General features: G+C 32.9%; 1 protein-coding gene across 1 annotated transcript in view; it reads right to left on the reverse strand.

Moving 5' to 3' along the window:
- The window catches only part of LOC124958263 (bile acid receptor-like), a 38,552-nt gene extending 23,884 nt beyond the window's left edge, over positions 1-14,668 (reverse strand). Inside the window, exons 1-4 of the mRNA XM_047516136.1 lie at positions 14,533-14,668; positions 10,036-10,162; positions 8,085-8,447; positions 5,982-6,122 (exon numbers count right to left, since the gene is read on the reverse strand). Of these exons, the coding sequence (XP_047372092.1) occupies positions 5,982-6,122; positions 8,085-8,447; positions 10,036-10,126 (595 nt within the window). The 5' untranslated portion in view covers positions 10,127-10,162; positions 14,533-14,668. The remainder of the gene's footprint in view (positions 1-5,981; positions 6,123-8,084; positions 8,448-10,035; positions 10,163-14,532) is intronic.
- Positions 14,669-25,513: the final 10,845 nt, after the last annotated feature.

Genomic DNA, 25,513 nt, shown 5'->3' on the forward strand with positions numbered 1-25,513 from the left:
ACAACTAGAAAACCTGCATTATAGAACATTCTCAACAAAACATTCCATGAAGATGAAATGGAAAAAAAAATGAAAACCAGCAAAGGAAGGAACTACACTAAAGGAATAGCCAATCGAAGGAGAAACTAATTCAAATTAAAAACTAGAAATAAACCAAAATGACCAGGAATACAAAATCATATCTCAAAAACAACTCTGAACATTAATGATCTAAACTTATCAGTCAAAAGACATAGACTAGAAAATTGGATTTTAAAACAAGATCCAACAATGTACTGTCTCCAAGAGACTCACTTCGTAGGCAAACACATACACAGACTAAGGGTGAAAAGATGGGAAAAAAACATATCACTCACATGGATTGCATAAACAAGCAGGGGTTTCTAACCTTATATCAGACAAAGTGGACTTCAAGCCAAAATTAACCAGAAGGGACAAAGAAGGACATTTCATACTGCTTAAGGGAATCATACATCAACAAGACATAATAATCATAAATATTTATGCCCCAAACAATGGAGCGTCTATATACATCAAACAAACCCTTCTCAATTTCAAGAATTAAATAGACCACAACACAATAATATTGGGTGACTTTAACACACCTCTCTCACTACTGGAATAGATCCTCCAAACAAAAACTAAACAAAGAAACGATAGAATTAAATAACATAATCAATAATTTAGACATAACAGACACATATATAGTATTCCATCCCTCAATGAGCAAATACACTTTCTTCTCAGCAGCACACAGATTCTTCTCTAAAATGAACCATATCTTATGCCACAAAGCAACTCTTAGCAAGTACAAAACAATCTTAGAGAGTCACATAGCTAAGTGGTAGAGCCACAATTTAAACTCAGGCATGCTGATCAGTTCCAATGTCTATTATATTAACCATTATACTACATTATAGTCAGAAATATAATGTATGACAGTGACTCTGTGACTGTCAAGATTGGTTCTATCAGATTGTAATGGATATAAATGAGAAATCAATGATAGAATAAAAAATAGAAACTATTCTAATACCTGGAGACTAAATAATCTGCTATTGATTGATAAATGAATAGCAGAAGAAATCAGGGATAAAATTAAAAAATACTTAGAGGTAAATGAGAATAGTGATAAAACATATTGAAATCTCTGGGACATTATGAAGGCAGGGTCAAGAGGAAAGTTCATTGCATTGAGCTCATTCATTAAAAGAATAGAAAGTCAAGGAATAAGTGACCTAACATTACATCTCGAAGCCCTAGAGAAAGAACAAATCAACATCAAAAGCAGTAGAAGATTGGAAATAATTAAAACAGAGATGAAATCAATGAAATTGAAACAAAAGAAACAATTCAAAAAATTGAATTGAATCAACAAAAAGTTGATTCTTTGAAAAAAAATAAAATTGATAAATACTTAGCCATGCTAACAAAGAGAAAGAGAGAAAAAACTCCAATTACTAAAATCTGTGATGCAAAAGGAAACATCATGATGGACACTACTGAAATACAGAAGATAATCAAAAACTATTTTGAAAATGTATACTCCAATAAAATAGAAAAACTCGAAGACATCACAAATTTCTAAAGACATATGATCTACAAACTGATGCAGGAGGACATACACAATTTAAACAGATCAATTTCAAGCAATGAAATGACATGTTAAATTTTGTGTATACATACTTTGTATAAAGTATTTCTTTGATCTATCCATTCTAAGAATCCTGTTCAAGATAGAACTGAAATTAAGCTGACATGATTTGTTCTGATTAATTTATACTGGGTTTCACTGATTACTGCTTCTCATTTTGAGTTACCGTTAACAAAAATTTTCTAGATGTGTAATTTGTATAAAAATTATCTTTCTATTTTTAAAAAAATCATTATGAAGTCTTTTGATGTTTAATGATTCTCTATTTCATTACTTGAAATTGATCTGTTTAAATTGTGTATGTCCTCCTGCATCAGTTTGGGTAGATCATATGTCTCTAGAAATTTGTCATATAAAAAAAGCAACATGCCTTCAAAAAAAAAGATAGTTGGTATAAAGAACTAACTAGTTGAGCAACTTGATTAATGAATGCATGTTAATCTCTACAAAGATTCTTAATGCTAAGTCCCAGTTTCTATCCTCCAACTAGTTCTAGTGATTATTTTAAACTATAATCTGGATCAAGTTTTTCAATATCATACATTATAGGGAAATATCCCAAATATTATATGACAGAAAAATAATTTTAAAAGATCTTTGTAGACTGAATAATACATTAATAAATAACAAAGGAAAAGTTCACTGAGGATAAATGTTAGGACCTCTATATGATGTCAATCTCTGACTTTTCCAATGCTTCTTAGCAGGATTGCTAGTATGTTTAGCCTGTGAGATCAGTTCTGCAATGTTTCTGAACCAATCTTGACAGTCACAGAGTCACTGTCATACATTATATTTCTGACCATAATGTAGTATAATGGTTAATATAATAGACATTGGAACTGATCAGCATGCCTGAGTTTAAATTGAGGCTCTACCACTTAGCTGTGTGACTCTCTAAGATTTTCTTTCCTCATTCATAAAAAAAGGTGTTAACACTACCTACTTCATGTGATTATAATTAGAACTAGATGAGATAATATATTGAGATGTTTGGTCCCATTTTAGTTATTTTTATTGGTTTTCAGCTTCCCAGTGAAAATACAGACTTGTTTTGAGCCCTAACCTATTTGACTAGGGACCTAAAAACATTTAGATCTCACCACTTCTCTCCCTTGAAAGAAGGGACTTAGTCCCCTATATTTTCAAACTCTGGCTAGGATTTTAATTCACTAGTATTCTGGAGTCATGGCATTACAACTCATCTAATTTCAAATGTTGTCACTACCAAAGACAACCTATTCTAATCATACCTTAAAAAATAAACATGGGAGGCTGGGGTGGTGGCTCAGTGGTAGAGTGCTTGCCTAGTACACGTGAGGCACTGGGTTCGATCCTCAGCACCACATAAAAACAAATAAAGAAAATAAAGATATTTTAAAAAATGAACATGGGATACCCTTGTCAATAAATCAAGTATATCTTTGACATACCACTTTTTGTAACACTGAATAAAAAACTGATCACTTCATCCCTCAATATTCAATGATACTCCTAAGTTGTTCATACAAGCCCTGAATCTTCACCAATTTATTTCCTCTCATCTCCTACCAGTCTATGCCTGAGGATTCATCATGACTAAAGCTATGCTTCCTTGAGTTTAGTCTAATAGCTATATAAAGATGAGTAAATTAATAATTTTGTATGTAAAAGAAAAGGGAGGTAGTTTGTTAACCCTTAACTCAACATGAGATAATAATTCTAGGGTCTAGACCCACCAGCAGCCACTAACATTGAACTAAGGCTGAAACAGATAAAAACGGATCAATAATGCAACCAACATGCTTTTAATCAATTTTAATGTATTCCTAGTAACTAGAAAGATAGAAGTATTTGAGTTCCACTCTGCATGTAAGGTCATACATTGAGTACGATATATTTGGTAGTGGACATGGCATTTTAAAACAAAAGAGCCAGGTATGGTGGTGCACACTTGTAATTCCAGCAACCTGGCAGGCTGAGGCAGGAGGATCACAAGTTTGTGGCCAGCCTCAGCAACTTGGCAAGGCTCCAGGCAACTTAGTAAAACCCAAACTCAAAATAAAAATAAATAAGAAAAAGGGCTGGGACCATGGCTCAATGGTTAAGCCACCCCTGGGTTCAATTCCTGGTACAAAAATAAATAAAGAGAGAAAAAAGAATTCATGAGGAATATAATATTTGAAGAATTACCATATGGTAAGGGAATTAAGACTCCAAAAGATAAATAAGCCAATTGCAAAAAACCAAAGTTCAAACGTTCTCTCTGATATGTGGATGCTAACACAAAACAAGGGGGTTGGCAAGAAGAATAGAAATTCAGTGGATCAGACAAAAGGGAATGAAGAGGATACGAACAGGAAAAACAGTGGAATGAATTGGACATGACTTTCCTATGTTCATATCTGAATACACCACCAGCGAAACTCATGTATAAACATCATGTACAGCCACAAGAAAGGGATCCTAATTAGAACAAGTTATACTCCATATATATATATATCATATGTCAAAATACACTCTACCATCATGTATATCTAAAAAGAACAAATCTTTAAAAAAGACTCCAAAAGAAAGGAAGTAATGTTGTACAGGCCTGTTTGTGCAGGATTCAATGGTCAATCATGACCAATTCTATTACCATTATTAATCTGTAAAAAAAAAAAAATCAATCAAAATACTACTAAACACATTGGATATTCTTAGGTCAATTTAAGGGTAAATACAAAGATCTATAATAATCATGGAAGGAATCTGGATGCATATGCATGTGAATAATATTCAAAAAATATTTATATCCATATATCATGATAACTACAATCATGTCAAGTCTCAGCAATCTTTGCATAATTCATTCAAGTTTGAAGGAAAAGGGGACAGATTTTATTTGTAGATTGACTGAGAAGAATACAAGTTCCCTTTTATATAGACTTTCAGGCATAGGTTAAAAGACAATTTATCAAGCCAGGCAAGATGGTGCACATCTATAATCCCAGCAACTCAGGAGGTGAGGCAGGAGGATCACAAGTTCAAGAACAGCCTCGGCAATTTAGCAAGGTCCTAAGCAACTTAGTCAGACCCTGTCTCAAAATAAAAAATAAAAAGGGCTGGCTATGAGACTCAGTCAAAAAGTTCCCCTGGGTTCAATCCTTATTATCCCCACCCCCACACAAAAAAAGACCATATTTTGGGAATTGCTATGAACCAAATTGTATCCCCCAAAAACTTCATATGTTAAAGCTCTAATGCCTAATGTGATGGCATCTGGAGATGGAGCCTTTGGGTTTGTTTGTTTTTTGTTTTTTTCTTTTGTGCTGGGGATTGAACCCAAGGCCTTGTGCATGGGAGACAAGCACTCTACCAACTGAGCTATATCCCCAGTGCTGAGGTGGAGCCTTTGGAAAGTAATTATGTTTAGATGATATCTCTGATGATGGGATTAATGCCCTTATGAGAAGAGACATCAGACATCTTAGTGTCTACTCTTCATTATTCAAGATGATACAATAAGAAGCTAACTGTCTACAACCAAAGATTATTACGGAAATTGAAGGTTGATTGAACTACAGAGAATGGAGAAATGTCCAGGAAACTAATACAATAGCATAATTAAAAGATAATAGGAGTTTGCATAAGGCTAGATTAGACAGGAAAAGGAAACATGAATAGTACTTTATAAAAAATTAACTTAAAAATCATCTGGATGTTGAGCCAGGGAAAATGGGAAGGAATTGAGAAAATTATGCCCAAATCTTAGTACTACTATGGAAATTAAATTATATCATTTAACTAAAGAAAATATATAGTAAATATAGAAAAGATTCAAAAAGATTAGACACTTAGTAAGACTCTGTCTCAAAAAATAAATGAGTCTGGAGATGTAGGTCAATGGTAGAGCACCCCTCAGGTTCAGTATCTGAGGAGATAGGTCATGGATTATACCCTCTTCTGCCTATGGAGTTGTATTTTAACACCCATGTGTTGATTGTTAGTAAGCTCTATATATCTAGTTATCCTGTAGGCTTTTGAGAACTATTAACTTAAAATTCTGTTATTTACAGATTTATTTATAACATTAGGTTAAGGAACATAAAAATACAAGAATTTCTAATTAAGATGAAATATGATTATTTCCAAAATTAGAGCAGTATAGTTATAGAGCAGGATTTACGGAAATAAATATTCAGATTGGTAATTGGCTATCCTAATTGCTAGAAAAGTAGACTAAACAATATATACAAATGTTCGAAATGATGACTTGAAGAATGCATTAAGTTCTCAGTAAGGTAAGAAAATTTTAAATTCCCTCAACAAAATAAACCGAAACAAAAAACACAATGATACTTACATTCTGCCAACATTCCTACTGCCTTACACTTTTTCAGTCTGCATTCTTGACATTTTCTACGCATATACATGTCCATTTCACAATGACCACCATTCTTGCAACTATATACTGCATTTTTGGTGATGCTGCGTCGAAAAAAACCTAACAAAAATTTTCAGATTTTACCATAGGTATTCTTAATTGTCATTCTTATTAAAATATACTGTTTCATTAAATGGTTAAGTTAACTAAATTGTTTTAATTAAGTTATTTTTTTTCTCTCAAAAAAAAGGTTTTGCTTAATACACATTTACCTGGAAATTTGTCAAATCCTTTCCTAATTGATATATTACATACCAACATTGTTCCTTTCAATAATCACTCCTGGAAATGAAACTAAATAATTCTATCACATTAAGAGAACTCTATTTTTACTGTAATTTATCATCTAAAAGCATTTTTTAAAACTTTTACAGATTATCAAAATTCCCTAAAGTATCTCTCACTGTTCTCTTGAACTATGTAAAATAAAACCATAAGAAAAACCTCTTTTCTTTCCTCATACTCCCATACCTGCCCATCTCCCTGCCCCCTCCCCATTTTTATTGTACTTCCCCAGATGAGAAAGTGCTGCTAGTTTGGTCTAAGACAGTGAAGAGTTCTTAATTGGTGGAAGGAAGGAAGATTTTTTTATTTCACCTCCTGTATCCAGGCATAACAGTTCCTCTTCCCATTTCCTCCTTTGTTTCTTGTTCTATGCAAGTTCCTGCTCTCCTCTTCTTTCATTTCAAATAGTTAAGTTACTAAGCTTAGTGCCCTCTTTAAAACCCTGCCATATGCTCTTGGGAGGGTGAGTTCCATGGCTTAGATTTAACAAAGTAAAAGTCTTAGTTCAGGTTTTCAGAACTATGCCTCATTTTTCAACCTAGTTTTAATAGCAAAATCCTACATTTCAAGAGTAGCACACACTTGCTCCACTGTCCTATTTACAAAGTTCATTCCCTATGGTCTTCATTTGGCTATTCTTTGCAAGTGATAGGTTTTCTGAGAATAAAATTTAACTTGACCTCTAACTAATATCTTTACCTATGCCATATTGGCCTGATCATTTCAGGTTCATTCCTAATACTGCACTTATGGTTTTGTTTTGTTTTGTTTTTCCAGTGCTGAAGTTCAAACCTAGGGCCTTGCACTTAAGCTAGGCAAGTGCTCTACCTGCCGAACTACATCCCCAATCCTGCATTTATGAATTTAAAAATGCAAGAGTACTTCAAAATTTTTCAAAATCAAAGACTGTTTCATTCTTTGCAAATGTCATTGTCAGTTTTGGTCTTCATTTTCAGACCTTCAATTTTTCTTAAAAAAAAAAAAAAAATTTTCAAGATATGAATGGTGGCACAGGCCTGTAATCCCAGCTTCTCAGGAGGCTGAGACTAGAGGATTACAAGTTGGAAGCTAGCTTGGGCAATTTAGTGAGACCCTGTATCAAAAATTAAATTATAGGACTGAGTTGGTAGAGTGCTTGCTTCACAAGCGCATGGCCCTGGGTTCAATCCCCAGCACCACCACCAAAAAAAAAAAAAAAAAAAAAAAAAAAAAAAATTAAATTATATAAAGGGCTGGGGACATAGCTCAGTGGTAGAGCACTTGCCTAGGATGTGTGAAGGCCTGGGTTTGATCCCCATCACCAAAATAAAAAATTTTAAAAAGAGAGAGAGAGAGAGAGAAAGAAAAATAGACTTAGAATATTAAAAGTCATTTAATGCAAATTCCCTCCAATACACCACTTATATCAACCACATAAAAAGAAGTAATATTTAAAATTCAGATCTTTTTCAAAAGATCTATTCCAGCATCAGATTCTTCTAGGAATAGGGAATCCTTCTGTTATATAAATATTGAATTTTATATTTAAATGTGAAAGCCCTCATCAAAAATGAAAACTAAACTTAAAGTTTTTATTTTATTTTCATGTCTTTGCTCCCATAGGTTGATTGCTTTAAACATGCCATGGCTCTCTCTGATTTGGTTTTTCACACTTCAAAAGAAAGAGTATTCTCATATTTCTGAAATGTCATGGCTCTTCAGTGAACACTAAGATTTCAGTTTTAATTTTATCCTTACCTTTGCAACCTTCACAAGTAAGTGCATTATAATGATATCCCGAGGCTTTATCACCACAAACTACACAGAGTTCTTCCTGTCCCTTCATTCGCAAAGAACAAGTTGTCCTGGACCTTTTTATTCCAGGGTATCCATCTTCGACATTGCGAGCAATCACATATGTGGTTTTATTTAATTCAAAAGAATCAAGTCCACACTGTCCATCACCACTGTATTGTGGATCCAAGCTATAGGTGTTGAAATGGTTTTGTAAAGATTGGGACTGTAAAGCCAGAGGAAACTGAGCAGTAGAATATTGGCAATAAGGTGAGTCTTGAAAATCAGAGTTGTGCAGCTGATAATCAGTTTGTTCTGGCAAAATATCTAGTTTTATTTAAAAAAAAAAAAAAAAGAGAGAGCAAACAGTAAAAAGTCAAAATTTCTTAATATTTTTTCAAATTTCAAAATATTTCATGCTCAACAAAGAGTTTAACAGGTCTACTATGTCCCATTACAATATATGATAAAAGCCACCATCTCAAAGGTATGTAGAGGTTGATCAGGAGTTGAAGAAAGGGCAATGGTTGCTAATGGCTCATATACCAATTCCATCTTCCTTCCTAAGTAGAAGTGTTTGAAATGGAAGATTTTCCCTATCTTCTGCATTTTCCTTGTCCCAATTATATTGATTTTAGTGTAATCAGGTCATAAACAATATAAATTAATAAGTTATTCCACCCTCAAAAAAAAAAAAAAAAGAAAGACAAGCTAACACACAGTTTTAGTTTATCTAGTTAAGAAGTGTTTTTGTTTGAACTTCCCATTTAATACATCAATATTCTCCTTTGTCATTTATAGTTCAATTTAAATTACTAGTTCCTTGTTTTGTTGTTTATCTGGGGGAAAAATTTACCAACTTAGCAGGATTATGTAAGAATGAAATAAAATATGAGAATTAAAAGCATATATAAACTATAAAATGACATCTAATGCATATCATTATTATCAGACATTCCCAAACACCAACTTACTTCCTGTGTTTGGAAGAGTTACTGAATTTAAATCCAAAATATTGACTCCAGAAGAACCCCAGAACATTTAGTTGCTCTGTGTCTATAACTAGTAACAATAACAGTTGTACTTTTCCTGGTGCTGAATCACCCGGTGATGACTTATTCTTAGCCAAAAAATTCTGCCACAAAGATTGGTGAACAGTACAATTTCTATCATTTCACATAAGTCATTTACAATCTTAGAGCATCCAATGCAACATTAAGGGTTGAATGAATACTAATAGCCTGATATAAGAAGAAAGATTATCAATAAAACAATGTAGACTTAAAAAAGAAGAAACAAGGAGGAGGAGAGGAGGAGGAGGAGGAAAAAACAGGAGGAGGGGAGAAGGAGGAGAAGGATAGGAGGAAAAGGGGAGGAAGGAGACTTTTTCTTGAATGATAATCAAAACAAAAAAAAAAAACTGTCTTTTTCACCCCAGTAGAATACTGGCTAATGTTTCATTGTCGGGAAAAATAGTTTAAATTACTTTTTAAAAACTGTAAGATTAAATTTTTATTATTGCTTTTGTCTGTTTGTAAAAAAAATAAAAATTTAAAAATTTATTGTCTCTGTATTGTTTTCCTTCTTGCCCTTACAAGACACTTACATTGACACTAAAATTTCAAGTATGTTAAATAATTACTGTGAATTTCATTTACTAACTTACATAAAGACTAGCTTCAACTAATTCCTAAAAATAACTTCAAATATATATGTTAACTTTTTAATTGAATACAATTTTAGACTGTTAGATCTTTTCCTCTTTACCTTTGATTCTGCACTAACAATGTATTACTGGTTTTTAAAATTAATATTTTTTCTTGTAGGAAATTATTTATTCATTTGTTACTTTCTTTCTAAAAAAAATTTCTGTAATTAACCATAATTCCTACAAAATATTTATTTATTTACATACCATAGTACTGCATGGGTTCAGCAAGACAGTACCCATCAAATGTAGTGACATAAGTGTTTGCCATTCTCTGGTCCAGTTCCCACTGCTTCATTCACTTCAGACAATGCTGGACCTTTCAGAATTAAACCTGAAGAAGCAAAAATTTGCAGACTATTTGAAATGGTGATTATTAAATCAATATGATCTGATAGTACAATGCATTTTTTAAAAGTTTAGCAAAATTTATACATAATTTATATTTACACTTTAATTGACAAAATGATGATTTTCATATCTCTAAGCATCAAATTATTTAATTTCACCAATTTCTTATTGCTCAGCTCTTTACAAATAACTTAATAAATTTTGGTAGGTAGTCATCATTATCAGCTATAACGTTATTTGTAAAAGTTTACCAGGTTTACTGGCTTGGGGTTGTAACTCAGCAGTAAAGTGCTTGCCCAGCATGTTTGAGGCACTGGATTAGATCCTCAGCACCACATTAAAAATAAATAAATAAATAAATAATAAAGGTATTGTGACCATCTACAAAGTTGCTCTATCACTGAGCTACAACCCCAGTCCCTAAAAATATATTTTTTTAAAGTGTACCAAGTTTATTAAGTTATTCATAAAAGTATTAAATTTATTAATTATTATTATATTAAGCTTATTTGTAAAAGCTTTCAAGCTAGGCCTCATAGATTGCTTTCACCACTTACTTACCAGTTATTAAACTATCCTGGGGCTGGAGATATAATTCAGTGATAGAGCACTTGCCTAGCACATGCAAGGCTTTGTATTTAATACAGTACCAATCGGGGGAAAAAACACCTCCCTAACCCTTAACTTTCTCATTTGTAGAAGTAGTGAAATGCTCATATCAAAATTGTTGAGAGAGTTTAATTAGTGTATTAAAACTCAGCACAATTCTTCACAATAATTGATTCCCAAAATTATTATTCTAATGGTCTCTGGAGCTCAGCATTCTAACTTAGGATTAATTAGGAAGAAAAATTGAGCTTTTTCATAATTATAGAAGAAATTAAAGAATAGGAAAGCAATAGCTTTTGTAGAGCTTTTTTTCTCTTCTAAGTCCTTCGTAAATATTTCTCACAGCTCTGTGGTATGCTAAATATTAACATTAATTTTGGTTCTGCTTAACTAATCATGATAGTTTATTAGTTACTCCAAAAAAGTGTTTTAATTGTAAAACTTAAAAATTTTAAGTTATCATGAGGAAAAATTTTAAAAATCTAAAACTCTCCTTATGGGAAAAATTATTTTTGTTATTTTCTAGGAAGGAACTCCAAAAAGATTACATCTTTGAATAGAATTAAATAGGATATCCCAGTTTAAGAAATTGGAAGCTATTGGAAGAAAATAAAGATCACTGTCAAGGCTATTGTATTTCATAACTTTATGCTGTCCATTAGAAAACAAAGACAGGCACAGTGGTACACCCCTATAATCCCAGGGGCTTCAGGCACTGAGGCAGGGGGATTGTGAGTTCAAATCCAGCCTGGGCAATTTGGCTCTATGCAATTTAGTGAGATCCTAATCTCAAAATTTAAAGCCCAGGGGGAGATGGGGATGTGACTCATTAGTAAGTGCCCCTAGGTTCAATCCCTGGCATGAAGAAGGAGAAGAAGGGCTTTAAACCATGCTAACAGGTATACATACGTGAAAAACTTTTGTGATAGCTTCTGAGATGATTGGATAATCTTTTACTTTGATTTATTACTCATGTGATAGATTCATGACTAAGATTTCTACAACCATAAAGATGATTAAAATAGTAACACCTCTGAAATTTGTTTCTTTTATCATCTAGTAGGATCCAGATTCCTTTAAAAGCATTTGAATCTCCCAGTCCTCTACTGGCATAGCCAACAGTCATATAGAGTATGTATTGGATCAACAGTGAGAGCAAGAGCAGTGCCCCAAATAGCAGTGCACTTTCAAGTGAAGTTTCCCTTGAAAAGTAAGGACTAATATCAATTGGATCAGTCAGTAATACTGACAGTAGTTTCCTCTACTAAAACAAGTCAATTGAAAAATTCTGAATGCTATTGGTTTAATTTGTATGCTACTTTTTAGCAATATTTCTGTTTGGTTTATTCAAGTTTCTCTTCTGAGTTTCAGTTAGATCATAGAACATTACAAATGAATGTGAAAACTTGAAGGTATTATTTGCTCTCCTTTTAAATTTGTTGAATTTACCATTGAACTTCCCATAGTAGAGTATTAAACATCTGAAGGAGACTGAAAATTAAAAAGCATTCAATACTGTTTAGATACAGACTTTGATGACTGAGAGTTTATTTGAAAATAATATAGAACAAACCAGAAGTAGTACATTAAACAAAAGTAGCAATATACTGGCAATCACATAAATACCTTATAATAATGCCACTGTCAAGGTTAATATTGTGAATAACAATATTCTAAAAGCAAGTCCTCATAATACTGGTAAATGAAGGTACTAAAATGTTATCTTCCACAGCTTTTTTTTTCAGCTTATGGACTAGTTTTACTCCAGGTTATAGACAGGACATATACAAAAATAAACCTCTGGTAAAAAAAAAGATACCTTTTAAAATATGAAATATCTATCTCTTTTACAAGTTTACATTAATATTTGCACTATTTTCAACATAATATTTTTCACTAAACTTTCTTCAGACTTTTAAATGTTTAACAAAAGTACTATAATACATGTGCATAATAAAATAAACCTTTCAAAATATTCATGAAATTAATCTAAAAACATTTAAGCAAACTATTAATAATACAGAGCAGTATATAATTTTAAAAACTTCCTATTCCATTAAAAAGAAAAGTTTCAATGGTTCTGGAATAGTTCTGTTTTGTTATCTTTCCTAGTAAATATTTATTTAAAAAAAAAACTCCATTAGAAAAGAATCTTTTATCAAGAGGATCAACTTGACATAGACAAAATCTATGCTTTCTCTGTAATAAATATAACTTTTATAAAATCTGTGCTTTTCACAGGTTGTAATGGTCATCTACTGAATAAATGCTTACTTCTATAAATAAATTTGCATTTCTTCCTCCTTAATCAGAACCATTCTTAGTTAACTTTCACATATCTAAAGTTTTGACAGGAAAAACATGATTCCTGAAGACTAAATCTTCATGTAAAATTTTTTACATTTTACTCTTGCAATGTATGTCACTTGAATGATGAATAAATGAATCATGGTTGATACAATTGATAGCTAGATTGCTTCACAAGAAAAACATTTTAGTTTTCCTAGTAGCCTCTACTAAAAGAATGATACATAATTATAAAAACATTTTTCTTGGAAGTGTTGTCCTTTGATACATAATTATAAAAAGACTTTTCATGGTAAGGCTTCTTTAAGCTTATTGGAACCAAGGAAAATGAGAAGAATACATTTAAACAACACAAATTAAGCTTCATTGATTCCTTTATAAGAGTTAATACTTTAGAATATAGAGGACATTTTACACTATATAGTCTTCATGTAGTTTTTTTTTTATTACAGCAGCTTTAACGAGATCTTATTATAAAATTACTCTTTTAAAATGTACACTTCAAGAACATTCAGAGTATGCAACTATTACCACCATCTAATTCCAGAATACTTTAATCACCCCCAGAAGTAATCACATATCCATTAACAGTCACTCCTCATTCCCTCTTCCCCCTAGTACCTGATAATCAACCATTCTATTTTCTCGGTGGATTTGTCTATTCTAGCATTTCACATAAATTGATCCATACAATTTCATATATAGCTTTAAATGAAAAAAATTTAATTAATATTGTCAAGTAATTTTCATAACTTAAAATAGCAAAAAGAGAAAACAGACTAATATTTGGAAAAATAAAGACTATTAAATTAGTATTTTGTATCTTCAGCCCTATTTCATGTTTTTGTAAGTTATATACAATCTATTGTTCAAAAAAATAATGCATTAGTAAGCTCTTTTTTTAAAGAATTTAATCTTTATTTTATTTATTCATTCATTTATTTATTTATTTGGTGCTGAAGATTGAACCCAGGGCCTCATCTGTGGTAGGCAAGTGCTTTAACAATGAGCTACAACTCCAGTCCCTCAATAAGCTCTTGATTTAAAAACAAGTTCTTTTTAGTAAATACTACAGTAAATATTGTGAAACAACTTAGGTTATTACATCAAATGTTAAACAAAGTTCAACTACAGTCCAAAGTTGGCTTGACATTTTTTAGGAGAAAGCCAAATTACTATATATTCTATTTTTCTTAATTAAATGTCTTATTTTTGAGGGAAAAATGCTTTTTTACGGTTTGGGTCTCACAGTAACAATAACCAGTTTACTCAAATTTGCAAAAATTAATTTGCAAGAGTGGAAATTAAAGATTTCAAAAATACCATTATTAACATCTTACAGTTTAGTAATAAAGTAAATTGCCAAAAACTTAACATTCATTTTTAACAGCATAAAATTATAAAATTTTCTCATTTTAAAGAAGACAAAATACTCACATTTAGACTGTTCTTTTCCTCACACAATGAGTATGGAGAGATTTGGCTACTTCAACTCTTCAGCTGGAGCAAACTGGGCCTTTTCCCTATTTATCAAGTGTGGAGAGGGGGACACTACATACACTTCGGCTCCAGACACTCTGCAGAGCAGTATGCTTCAGCACTATCTCAGAGACAAACTTCCCACACAGTCCTCTTGGGTCAAAACAAGGGCAATCATGGACTGACATTTAAAAAAATAAAAATTTAAAAAACCAAATTGTCAGGAATAGAGGACTTTGGGACCTTAAGGTCACACTCTCCCAGAGTTCCTTATTATTGACTTAATAAATATTTTGTTGTCATTATTGAATTTGACATTCTTCCACTTTGTTTACAAAATATTGGGTCCCTACAAGCTGACAAGTATACAGTAAGTGAGGAACAGCGTCATTAATTGTGGCTCCATTCCTACAGGTGCTGTGACAATTCAACTTGAAATTTAACTTTGAATTGCCTACAGAAAAAGCAGTTGAACCAATTAGAAGTATGAATAACAATCCATAAACTGATACAACGTTAGATGTGTAGAAGTTATGTAATCCAAATTTTTTTTTTTTTTTTGGTGGAAGGCTAAGAAAAATTGAAACAAATATATGCTTCTATTTGTTTGGTTTCTCACAGCTAATTATAGCAGAGTTGAGACTCTATGAAAATCTAAGCACTTGAACAGGATATGGAAATAACTTCATTATACTTTTTAAGATGTCACTTATGTAAACAAATTCTGTTGGATGCTAGGCTCATAGTCTCATTCCTTTAAGGCATTTTTAAGGAGGCATTGTTAGAAAAGAGTTCTGCCACTAAACTTTAATTTTCCTAGCCATATCTCCTTTGACCTGGTGACACCTGTTTTGTCTGATTCTAAACTTCAGTCTCAATCCAGTTTCTGACTTTGTAAAAACTATATTCATGCTGAATTCTTCAAGGGCCTTCCTCTACTACAGAGAAGAATTCATGATAAAATCTTTAAGTCTTGTGCCATGGAATCATGTTTACATTTTAATAATGGGCCCTGTATCTGAGAATGTTTAAATCCGTGAACCAAAGAATAATGATCACAGCATTATAATTCATTTGTACTGATTCTAAAATATTCTTAAATAGACTCAGAATTATATCTTAAAATAAATATCACTCTACTAGCAACCTTACATTGAAAAGCAGCAAAACTTAGAGTACTGGAAAAATTTTAAAGCAATGCTTAACTTCTAAAGTATTTGGCAGAACTATTTCTCCTTCTCTCTCTCTTCCTTCCTTCCTTCTTCCTTCTCTTTCTTCCTTATTTCCTTCCTTCCTTTCTCTCTCTCCCTCCCTCCTTTCCTTCTCCCTTCCCTCTTTTCTCTTTCTCCTTCCTTCCCTCCCCCCCTCTCTCTTTCTTTCCTTCTTTCTCTGGCAATAAAACCAGAGACATTCCCAGTCCTTTCTGTTTTTTATTTTGAGAAACTGAGGCAGGAGGGATCATGAGCTCAAGACCACCCTGTGTAACCTAGTGAGACCTTGTCTCAAAATAATAAAAGGGCTGGGATGGCTGGGCTCTAACTTAGTGGAAGAGGATCTAAAGAGTTACAAAACTAACCCACTTGTTTTATTTATTTACTTTTAATATGATTTGATTGATTAATGTATAGAAATATCTCATTGTGGTTTTGATTTGCTTTTCTGTAATGACTGAACATCTTTTCATGTACTTAACTTGTCAAGTTGCTGAGACTGACCTCAAACTTGTGATCCTCCTGCCTCAGATGCCCAAGTTTCTGGGATTATAGGCATGTGCCACCACACCTGACTCCAGGAACATTTATTTCTAAAGGGAATTAAAAAAAAAAAAATCTTTAGCCTCTTAATTATTAACATACAAATATCAGGACTAATTTTTAAATTAGTTTTTTAAAAATATTTTTTGTAAGTGGACATGATACCTTTATTTTATTTATTTTTATTTGGTGCTGAGGCTCGAACCCAGTGCCTCAGACATGCTAGGCAAGCACTCTACCACTGAGCCACAGCCACAGCCCTAAATTACTTTTATTATTTGGATAATTCCCAATTTGAACCTCTACCTAGAAGCAGAATTGTCAGTTTCTGTATTCAAATGATGTACCTTCAAATACTCAATAAACTATTCAATTAATTCATATCATCTTGATGACTCATACACTTGGTCCCACACCAACAACTGTCTAAAATTAGTTTGAAATCATTATCACTTAGATAATTTGAGTGAATGAAGCTTGTTACAATAAACTTCTTTGGAAACCCAAGGTATCAGTGTCCATTATCTTTAAGCTAGAAATATATGCATCTTGAAGTATTGTTACAAATAATGTAATTTCTTAAGACCCAGAGTATATCTGAGATATTCCAATTCAATGATAATCAGCTTCCTGTGGTTTTGCAAAGGATAATCCATTCAGAATTACACAGTTATAAATTTCACAAGTTTTTACACTGGTGTTTATTACAGGAAAAAAATCAGTGAAAAAAGAACATATTTTAAAATTCCACACAGGTTCCTATCACCTGAGCATTCTGGGCTTTGTTTTGTTGTTGTTGTTTGCTTGGTTTTTCGGTACTGGGGATTGTCCTCAGGAATGCTCTTCCACTAAGTTAGAGCCCAGCCATCCCAGCCCTTTTATTATTTTGAGACAAGGTCTCACTAGGTTACACAGGGTGGTCTTGAGCTCATGATCCCTCCTGCCTCAGTTTCTCAAATCACTGGGATTACAGGCGAGCCACCACACTGGCCATGAGCATTCTATTTATAATTATGTAGTTGACTGATGTATAATAATATGCATGATAGAGAAATCTCTTGAAATTTCTTTTTTATACTGTTAATCAATACACAGCTATTCTAAATAGATACATACCACTTAAGATAAATATTAACACTGGTGGCCTGGGGTTGTAGCTCAGTGATAGAGCACTTGCCCAGCATGTGTGAGGCACTGGGTTGGATTCTGAGCTCGACATATAAATAAATGAATTAAAAGTTCATAGACAGCTAAAAAAAATTTTTTTTAAATATATGTTAACACTGTTACCTTCCAGGAAGGATCTAAAGAGTTACAAAACTAACCCACTTGTTTTATTTATTTCCTTTTAATATTATTTGATTGATTAATGTATAGAAATATCTCATTGTGGTTTTGATTTGCTTTTCTGTAATGACTGAACATCTTTTCATGTACTTATTTGCCACCTGTATCCTCTTTTCTGTTTTCTAATTGGATTGTTCATATTTTTACTATTGGCTTTTGAGATTTCTTATATATTCTTTATAGTCTTTTGACATGATTTTCCCCAGACCATCCTTTTTATAGGTTTTTTGCTTGTTTTGTTTTGGTTTGGTTTGGTTTGGTTTTGGTTTTGGTTTTGGTTTTTGTAATGGGGATTGAGCACAGCAGTGCTTTACCTTTGCAACAGTATGTTGCTAAATTGCTGAGGCTGGCCTTGAACTTGCTTTAGACTTCTGAGCCACCAGGATTACAAGTGTGCACCAATGCATCCAGCTTCACAGGGTCTTTTGCAGAGCAAAAGTTTTTAATTTTGATGAACTTTAATTTATGAAATTATTCTCTTATGGATCCTACTTTGAATGTTAAATCTAAGAACTCTTTGCCTAGCCCTAAGTTCTAAAGACTTTTTCCTACATTTTTTAACTTTTACATTTAAATGTATGATTCATTTTTAGTTAATATTTCTGTAATATTGAGTATCTGTAAGGTATTAGATCAATGACTCCAACATCACATGTTGAAAAGGTGATCCTTTTTTTAATTGAATTAGTTTTGCACCTTTAATGAAAATTCAATCAAGACTATTTGTATGAGTCTATTTATATGTTCTCCATTGTGTTCCATTGATCTATGTTCTCTCTACCAATTCTAGGCAACATTGTGTTGATTACTATAACTATATATAGTAAGTTTTAATGTTGGGAAGAGGGATTTCTCCCACTTTGTCTTACTTTGTCAAGATTGTTTTAGTTATTGTAGTAGGATTTTTACTTTTCCTTATAATTTTCCAAATAATAAAAGTAAACTCAGAAAACACACCAGAATTTTTATAGGAATTATATTAAACCTATTGGTCAGTGTGAGGAGAATTGACATCTTTACTATGTTAAATCTTTAAATCTATAAACATTGTATATCTGTTTGCTTAGGTCTTCTTTGATTTCTTTCTTCATAATTTCATAATACAAATCCTATACATGTTTTGTTAATATACACCTAAAGGTTTCATTTTCTTTGGAGTGATTGTAAAAGGTATTATTTTTAATTTCAGTTGCTTCATGTTTATTGTTAACCTATAAAATGTGTTTCCATTTTTTTCCTGTGTTGTCTTGAATAATGCAAACTTCCATTTTTAATGGAAAAACAATTCAATTTTGGACATGTTGACATTTAAATATTCATGAGCATCTAGAATGTCATTGAAATTATTCGATATTCGAGTCTGGAATTTAGAAAAGAGGTTGGTGTTAGACTCAATAATCAGAAAGTTTTCAGGATATTGATGAACTTTAAAGCCATAGAAACATATAACAACATCCAGGAAGAAAGAAGTAGAAGGACATGACTTGAGGAACTCAAATATTTAAATGTTGTTTTGAGAGTAAAATTGGAAAATATATTGAGTAGATTAAAAGGTAGAATTTATAAAAACCAAAAGGAAGTTTCAAAAAAGTGAAGGGGACAATAAGTTCCACAGAAAAGGTACTCTACAATAAGCTAAATATGTTAAATAATATGAAGAAAGAATTTTCTACTGAGTTTTGCAACATGTGAGTCATTAATGGTTGTAGTTGTTAGAACTTATTTCAGAGACAAGAAACAAAAATTTAATTAAATCCAAGTAGGGCTCTGTTCCCACCCCCATCCTCCTGTCTCAGCCTTCCAGTTGCTGGGAGGCCATGACCTGCACGACCAAACCTTAGAAAACCAGAAAAGGGCAATGGGGGATTAAGAAAGACAACAAACACACAGAGAGAAAGCTGGGACCAGGTAGGACACTGTCCTCTGATGGAAGAACAGTGACCCAGAGCAGGTACAGCACATTTATTATACAGTGTTTATTATCAAAAGGTTATTTGTGGAAAACTTTCTCCAAAGAAGACAGATTGGAAGGTTGTGGCACTTGTGAGACATTGTGGTTATCTTATTATGCCCAGAATTCTTTATCCCTGACAGCTGGTGTCTGATCTCAAGGTGAAGACTGATATAATTCCTTGCCTTTGCACAGAGTTTCTTCAGGCAGGGTGTCACCATAGCAACTGGACAATTTTGTCCTGCACCTTTGCACAGGAAGTTCCCAGCACAAGTGCAGAGATTATGATCCAAGTCACTGCTTTCCACACCGGGTGTCCTGCAGGGGCTCAGACCTTGGGAAACAGATTTGGGATCCCAGGAGGTGAAAGAAGATGCAAGGCACAGTTCAGATAGCAGACATGCTTTATTTGGAAGCAATAGCAACCCCCAGACCCCAGCCCCTGAGTCATTTCATGGAGCTTTTTAATACGCAGACCAAACAAAGAAGGCACATTGCCAACAGGTTACATATGTGATCACATGCTCACAAGCAGATGTTTATGACCTTGAGTACATATGCTGAATCAGGGTGTTTATGACTTCGGCTAAATACTAAAAACAGCTTGCCAGAAGCTTTGGTGAAGGAGCCTAACTATAGCTATCTTGGGATTATAGGTATGTGCCATGACACTTGGTTGTAAATCTTTGTAGTTGTATATAAATATCCAAACTATAGGAATGGTAATAATAATAAGAAGAAGAAGAATATATAAGAACAGAAAAAAATTCCAAGAAAACCCAACTCCTGAAATAATTTTACATCTCATTATTCAGAATATGTGATATAGCCACCCTGAATTGCAAGGAAGCTCTGGGAAAGTGCTTAATTTGTCTAACCTCTGCAATAGACTAAGAAAAATGGACTGGGAATGGATGCTGAGGGTAACCAAAAGTGCCTGCCATAATGACCTTGATAACAAAAGCTTTAATGGTGTAGACAGAGTAAAACTAAGGAATGAAGAGTAAATGGGAGGTAAGGTAGAAAAACACATAGATGGAAATGTTTTCTATCCATTTGTCTACAAGTTTGCCTGTGAAGATGAACAGAAAAGTAGAATGGTATCTAGACTGGGTTATGGGATCTAGAGTTTTATTTTGTTTTGTTTACAGTACTAAAGATTGAACCTGAACTTTACACATGCTAGGCAAGTACTCTACCTCTGAGCTATATCCTTAGCCCTTTCTTTTTCTTTTCATTTTTTTCTTTCAAGACAGAATCTTACCAAGTTGCTCAGACTGGCCTCAAACTTCCAAACCTCCTGCCTAAGCCTCCCAATTAGGTGGAATTACCAGCATGCACTATGAGCCCAGTCTTGTAATTTTTTTTTTATCATGAAGCAGTAGGCTATTTTAAGGTGTTGGGAATGATCTCTAGTGAATAGAGGGAGAGACCTATGATGCAGGGAGGCATGGATACAACAAAGAAGACTCCAGACAGCTCATGTCTGTGAGTTTCATCCTGCTTGTGATCTTCCATTCCTGACCACCTGCCTATGCATTTGGACTTGCTTAGCCAGCCTCCACATTGTATAAACCAATTCTTGTCATAAAGTCCTTAAGATCCAGGTTCTGCTTCTGTGTAAGTTTGCAATGAGATGCACGTAATCAACTGTCATAACCATAGTGAGTTCATACCACTGATTGGAAGCAAGTAGGGAAAGCATCATGTACAATGGAAAAGTAAACATCAAACTTCTTCTACAATACACTGTATCATGAAAGCAAAATCCGGTGGACCCCCTTCCTCATCCAACTGTTACATAGTAAAACAACAGATCTCAGAATACCTGATGTGTTTGTCAATATACGAATAAAAAAGATGGCACTGATTCATTCAAACATGAAATTTCTAAAAGTTGTCCTATAGAAACAGATTAGTATTTGCTTGAGGCAAATAACTAAGAAATTTAGTGATGTCATTCAAAATCAAGGCAGGCTAGAAACAATGCTGTTTCCACTAAAGAATACTTCCTCCCTAATGTATTCTCTTATAAGAATGGAAGAGACCAAGAGACTAAAACATGTAACATCTGGAAAATCTTCATATACTCTTTTAGTTCAAAATTAAAATTTTGAGACCACTTGTAGTAAGATGGAAATGTACACTTGCTTTTGCTGTCATATAAAGCCCAGGCTACAGCCAGATATGGCGGCATGTATCTATAGAATCCCTGTGACTAGGGAGGCCGAGACAGGAGGATTACAAGTTTGAGGCCAGCCTGAGTAATTTAGTGAAAACATGTCTCACAATAAAAAATTAAAAAGACTGGGGATGTACCTTAGTGGTAAAGTGCCCCTTTGTTCACTCTTCAGTACTACAAAAATAAACAAAGAAACAAATAAAAGCCAGTTTAGGCTGGGGCTATAACTTAGTACAGTAGGTTTCAATCCTCAGATCTAAGAAGATAAAAACAGTCTCTAACCCATACATCTATGACTATTTTTAACAAGGGTCCATAACCATTCAATGGAAAAAGAAAAAGTCTCCTTTTTCAAGAACAACTAAATACCCACAGGCAAAAGAACAAAGTTGGATCCCACCTCATATCATATTTTAAATATAACTCAAAATGGGTTAATGACCTAAATATAAGAGCTAAAACCATTAAACTCTTAGAAGAAAACATACAGTAAACCTTCATGGCCTTGGATTTGGGAATAGTTTCTTAGATATGACACTAAAAGCATGAGTAATAAAAGAAAATATAGGTAAATTGAACCTCATCAAAATTTAAAACTTTTGTGCATGAAAGAATACCACCAGTAAGGTAAAAATACGATCTGAAGAACAGGAGAAAATATTTGCAAATAATATATTTGCTAAAGGTGTATTATCCATAAAATGTAAAGCTCTCTTATAACTCAACAACAATCTGAGCTTAGGGATGTAGCATAGTAGTAGAGAACTTGCCAAGCATGTACAAAGCCAGGAAAAGAACTTGAGTAGACATTTCTCCAAAGAAAATAGCAAACAAAACAAAACAAAACACAAATACACGAAAATATTCTACTAGGGAAATGAACTACTAGGAAAATCACTAAGATGTCTATAATTTAAAAAATAGAAAATAAGAACAGTTAGTGAGCATATAGACAAAATGGAAGCCTCATACTTTGCTGGTGGAAATGTAAAGTGGTGGAAATATTTTGATGAAAAACAGTTTTGTTGCTACTCAAAAAGTTAAACATAATTATTATGTGACCAAGCAATTCCACTCCCATATGCATAACCAAAATAACTGAAAACATATACTGGTACAAACACAGGTTCAGAGCATCACTATTCACTATTGCCAGACAACATGGATGTCCATCAACAAATGAATGGGTAAACAAATTGTGAGTATATACATATAATGGAATATTATTCAGTCATAAAAATAAATGAGGTACTCATGCATACTACAATGAGCAAGGTCCTTAAAAACTTGTTAAGTGAAAGAAGCTAGACACCAAAGGTCACATACTGTATGATTCCATTTATATGAAATATCCAAAATAAGTAAATCCACCTTGGTGGTTGCCAGGTTGTTGGGGAGGAACAGCTTAATGAGCATGGTCTTTCCTTTAGGAGTGATAAAAATGTTTTGAAACTAGATAGAGGTGGTAATTGTACAACATTTTGAATGTGCTAAATTCCACTGAATTGTTCACTACAAAAATCATTAATTTTCTTAGCAGCATTGGAGGCTGAGGCATGAGGATCACAGGTTCAAAGTTAGCCTCAGCAACTTAATGAAGCCCTAAGCAACTTTATCCTATCTGAAGATAGGATAGAAAGTGCTGTGGATGTGCCTCAGTGGTTGAGTAGCCCCTGAGTTCAATCTCCAGTGTGTGTATATATAGATATATATCAATTGTATATCAATTATATATATATATATATCAATTAATATATATATCAATATATATATATCAATTATATATATATCAATTAATTTTAGAGCTCAAATTTGACTCAGTGGTACAGTGCTTGCCTAACACGCATGAGGCCCTGGGTTCAATTCCTAGTACTTACAAACAAAACCCTCTGTTTAGGCCAGGCATGCTGATGCACACTTGTAATCCTAGTAACTCTGGGAGGTAGAACAAGAGGATCTCAAGTTCAAGGCCAGCCTCAGCAATTTAGCAAGTCCCTGTCTCAAAATAAAAATTTAATAAAGGGCTGGGGATGTAGCTCAGTGGTAAAAAGCATCAAATCCCCAGTACCAAAAAATAAAAATTCAAAATAACGTAATTAATAATATTTTTTAAATCACTAATTTTATGTTATATGAATCTCACTTGAATTTTTTTAAAAAATAAGTCAGGCTTTACAGATGAAATTCATAGTAAGCAACCAAAAGGAATTTCTCTTTAAAGTACTGATTCTCATAAATTTTATATTCAGAATTCCATTCCAAGAAAATTCCATTTTGGGTTTTGAGGCTGTTTCACTGAATTTGAAAAACAAACTAGATGTGGTTTTCAACCCTAAACAAAACAGTAAGAATTAGAGTTAAAAGATAGGTGACTTAATTTTTTTTTCTGAAGTGTTTTAAAACATATTTGAGGTTTCTGATAGCAAAAAGAAATCATATTAAGTACAGCTGGATCATTTCTACATAATTGGCTTTTCATTCTTAATCTGGTTTTGAACTGTTTATTCCACTTTTGTAATTAACCATATCAGCCTCATTAATGAAACAGAAACCACCACTTCCACTCATTTATAAAATGCTTGTCACACAAAATTTAAACAAAGAATAAGATCTGGGCAAAGCAACTGCCTCTTAAAAACTACTTCCACTAATTACAAGAATATTCTAGCTATTTTGTTGTTGTTTTCCATTTATTGTGAAAGATTCTTGTAGACCTACAGCATTTCTTTGGCATATCTAATTTATTTTATTCTTGGGTAACTTCTTAGGGTTGAAGGGTACTGGGGATCAAACCCAGGCCCTTGAACATGCTAGGCAAATGAGCCCAAGGGTAATTATTTTAATAGTACTTTTTATCCACTCACATGAAAAACTATGTTTGAGGCTACTAATTTTGTATATAAATAAAATCAGATTCCTTTTTAATCAAGCCACTGTTAGATTACTATAACACTCTTAGATTACTATAACATCTGTTCTATAGATGTTACTTTCTATTCTAACTAGTTTTTATTTCCCTGCATGAAAAAGATGTATTTCTTAGCTTAAGATGTATTTCTTTTGAGATAGCACAAGCCAAATTAGCAGTTTATGTACCTAAACACAAAATTATATTTAAATATTCAGTGATAAAATTTTGTTTACCAGGATTTAATGAGAATGCCACAAAGTTTTAAGTGACTTAAAGAAAATTCAAAGTTGTTGGAATTACAGGTCCCATAATGTCCAATATTTTTTTCATAACACCAGTCAAAATCTTCTGGGGAAAACATTACTTTTTCTGAAGTGAGAATCTGTATGAGTACTTATTAAGGGTCCTCACCCCTGAAAAAACAAAAACAAAATCCTGGTTTAAATAGCCAAGTGAATTATCTTTGTATAAATGAAAGAAATGAATAATATCAAAGAATTTGGGATTTCACAATTATGATCCTAACACTACCTGAAAATTTCACCATTTTTAGACTGACAGATATTTTGTGTAAATGTTTTTAGACTGACAGATATTTTGCTTTAGAATGCAAAATCAAACATTCTTAGATGTTTTCCATTACACCCCCCTTTTTAATCAATCATATTTTGGCATAATAGTATTAAAATGTATGTGATTTGTGCTCTCTCTCTCTCTCTCTCTCTCTCTCTCTCAGTAGTTTAGTCTGTTTTGTGTAAAGCGGCACTGACAAATTAGATCAGGCTCTAACTGTA

The sequence above is a fragment of the Sciurus carolinensis genome, chromosome 1 (assembly GCF_902686445.1).
Source record: "Sciurus carolinensis chromosome 1, mSciCar1.2, whole genome shotgun sequence".
NCBI classification, from domain to species: Eukaryota; Metazoa; Chordata; class Mammalia; order Rodentia; family Sciuridae; genus Sciurus; species Sciurus carolinensis.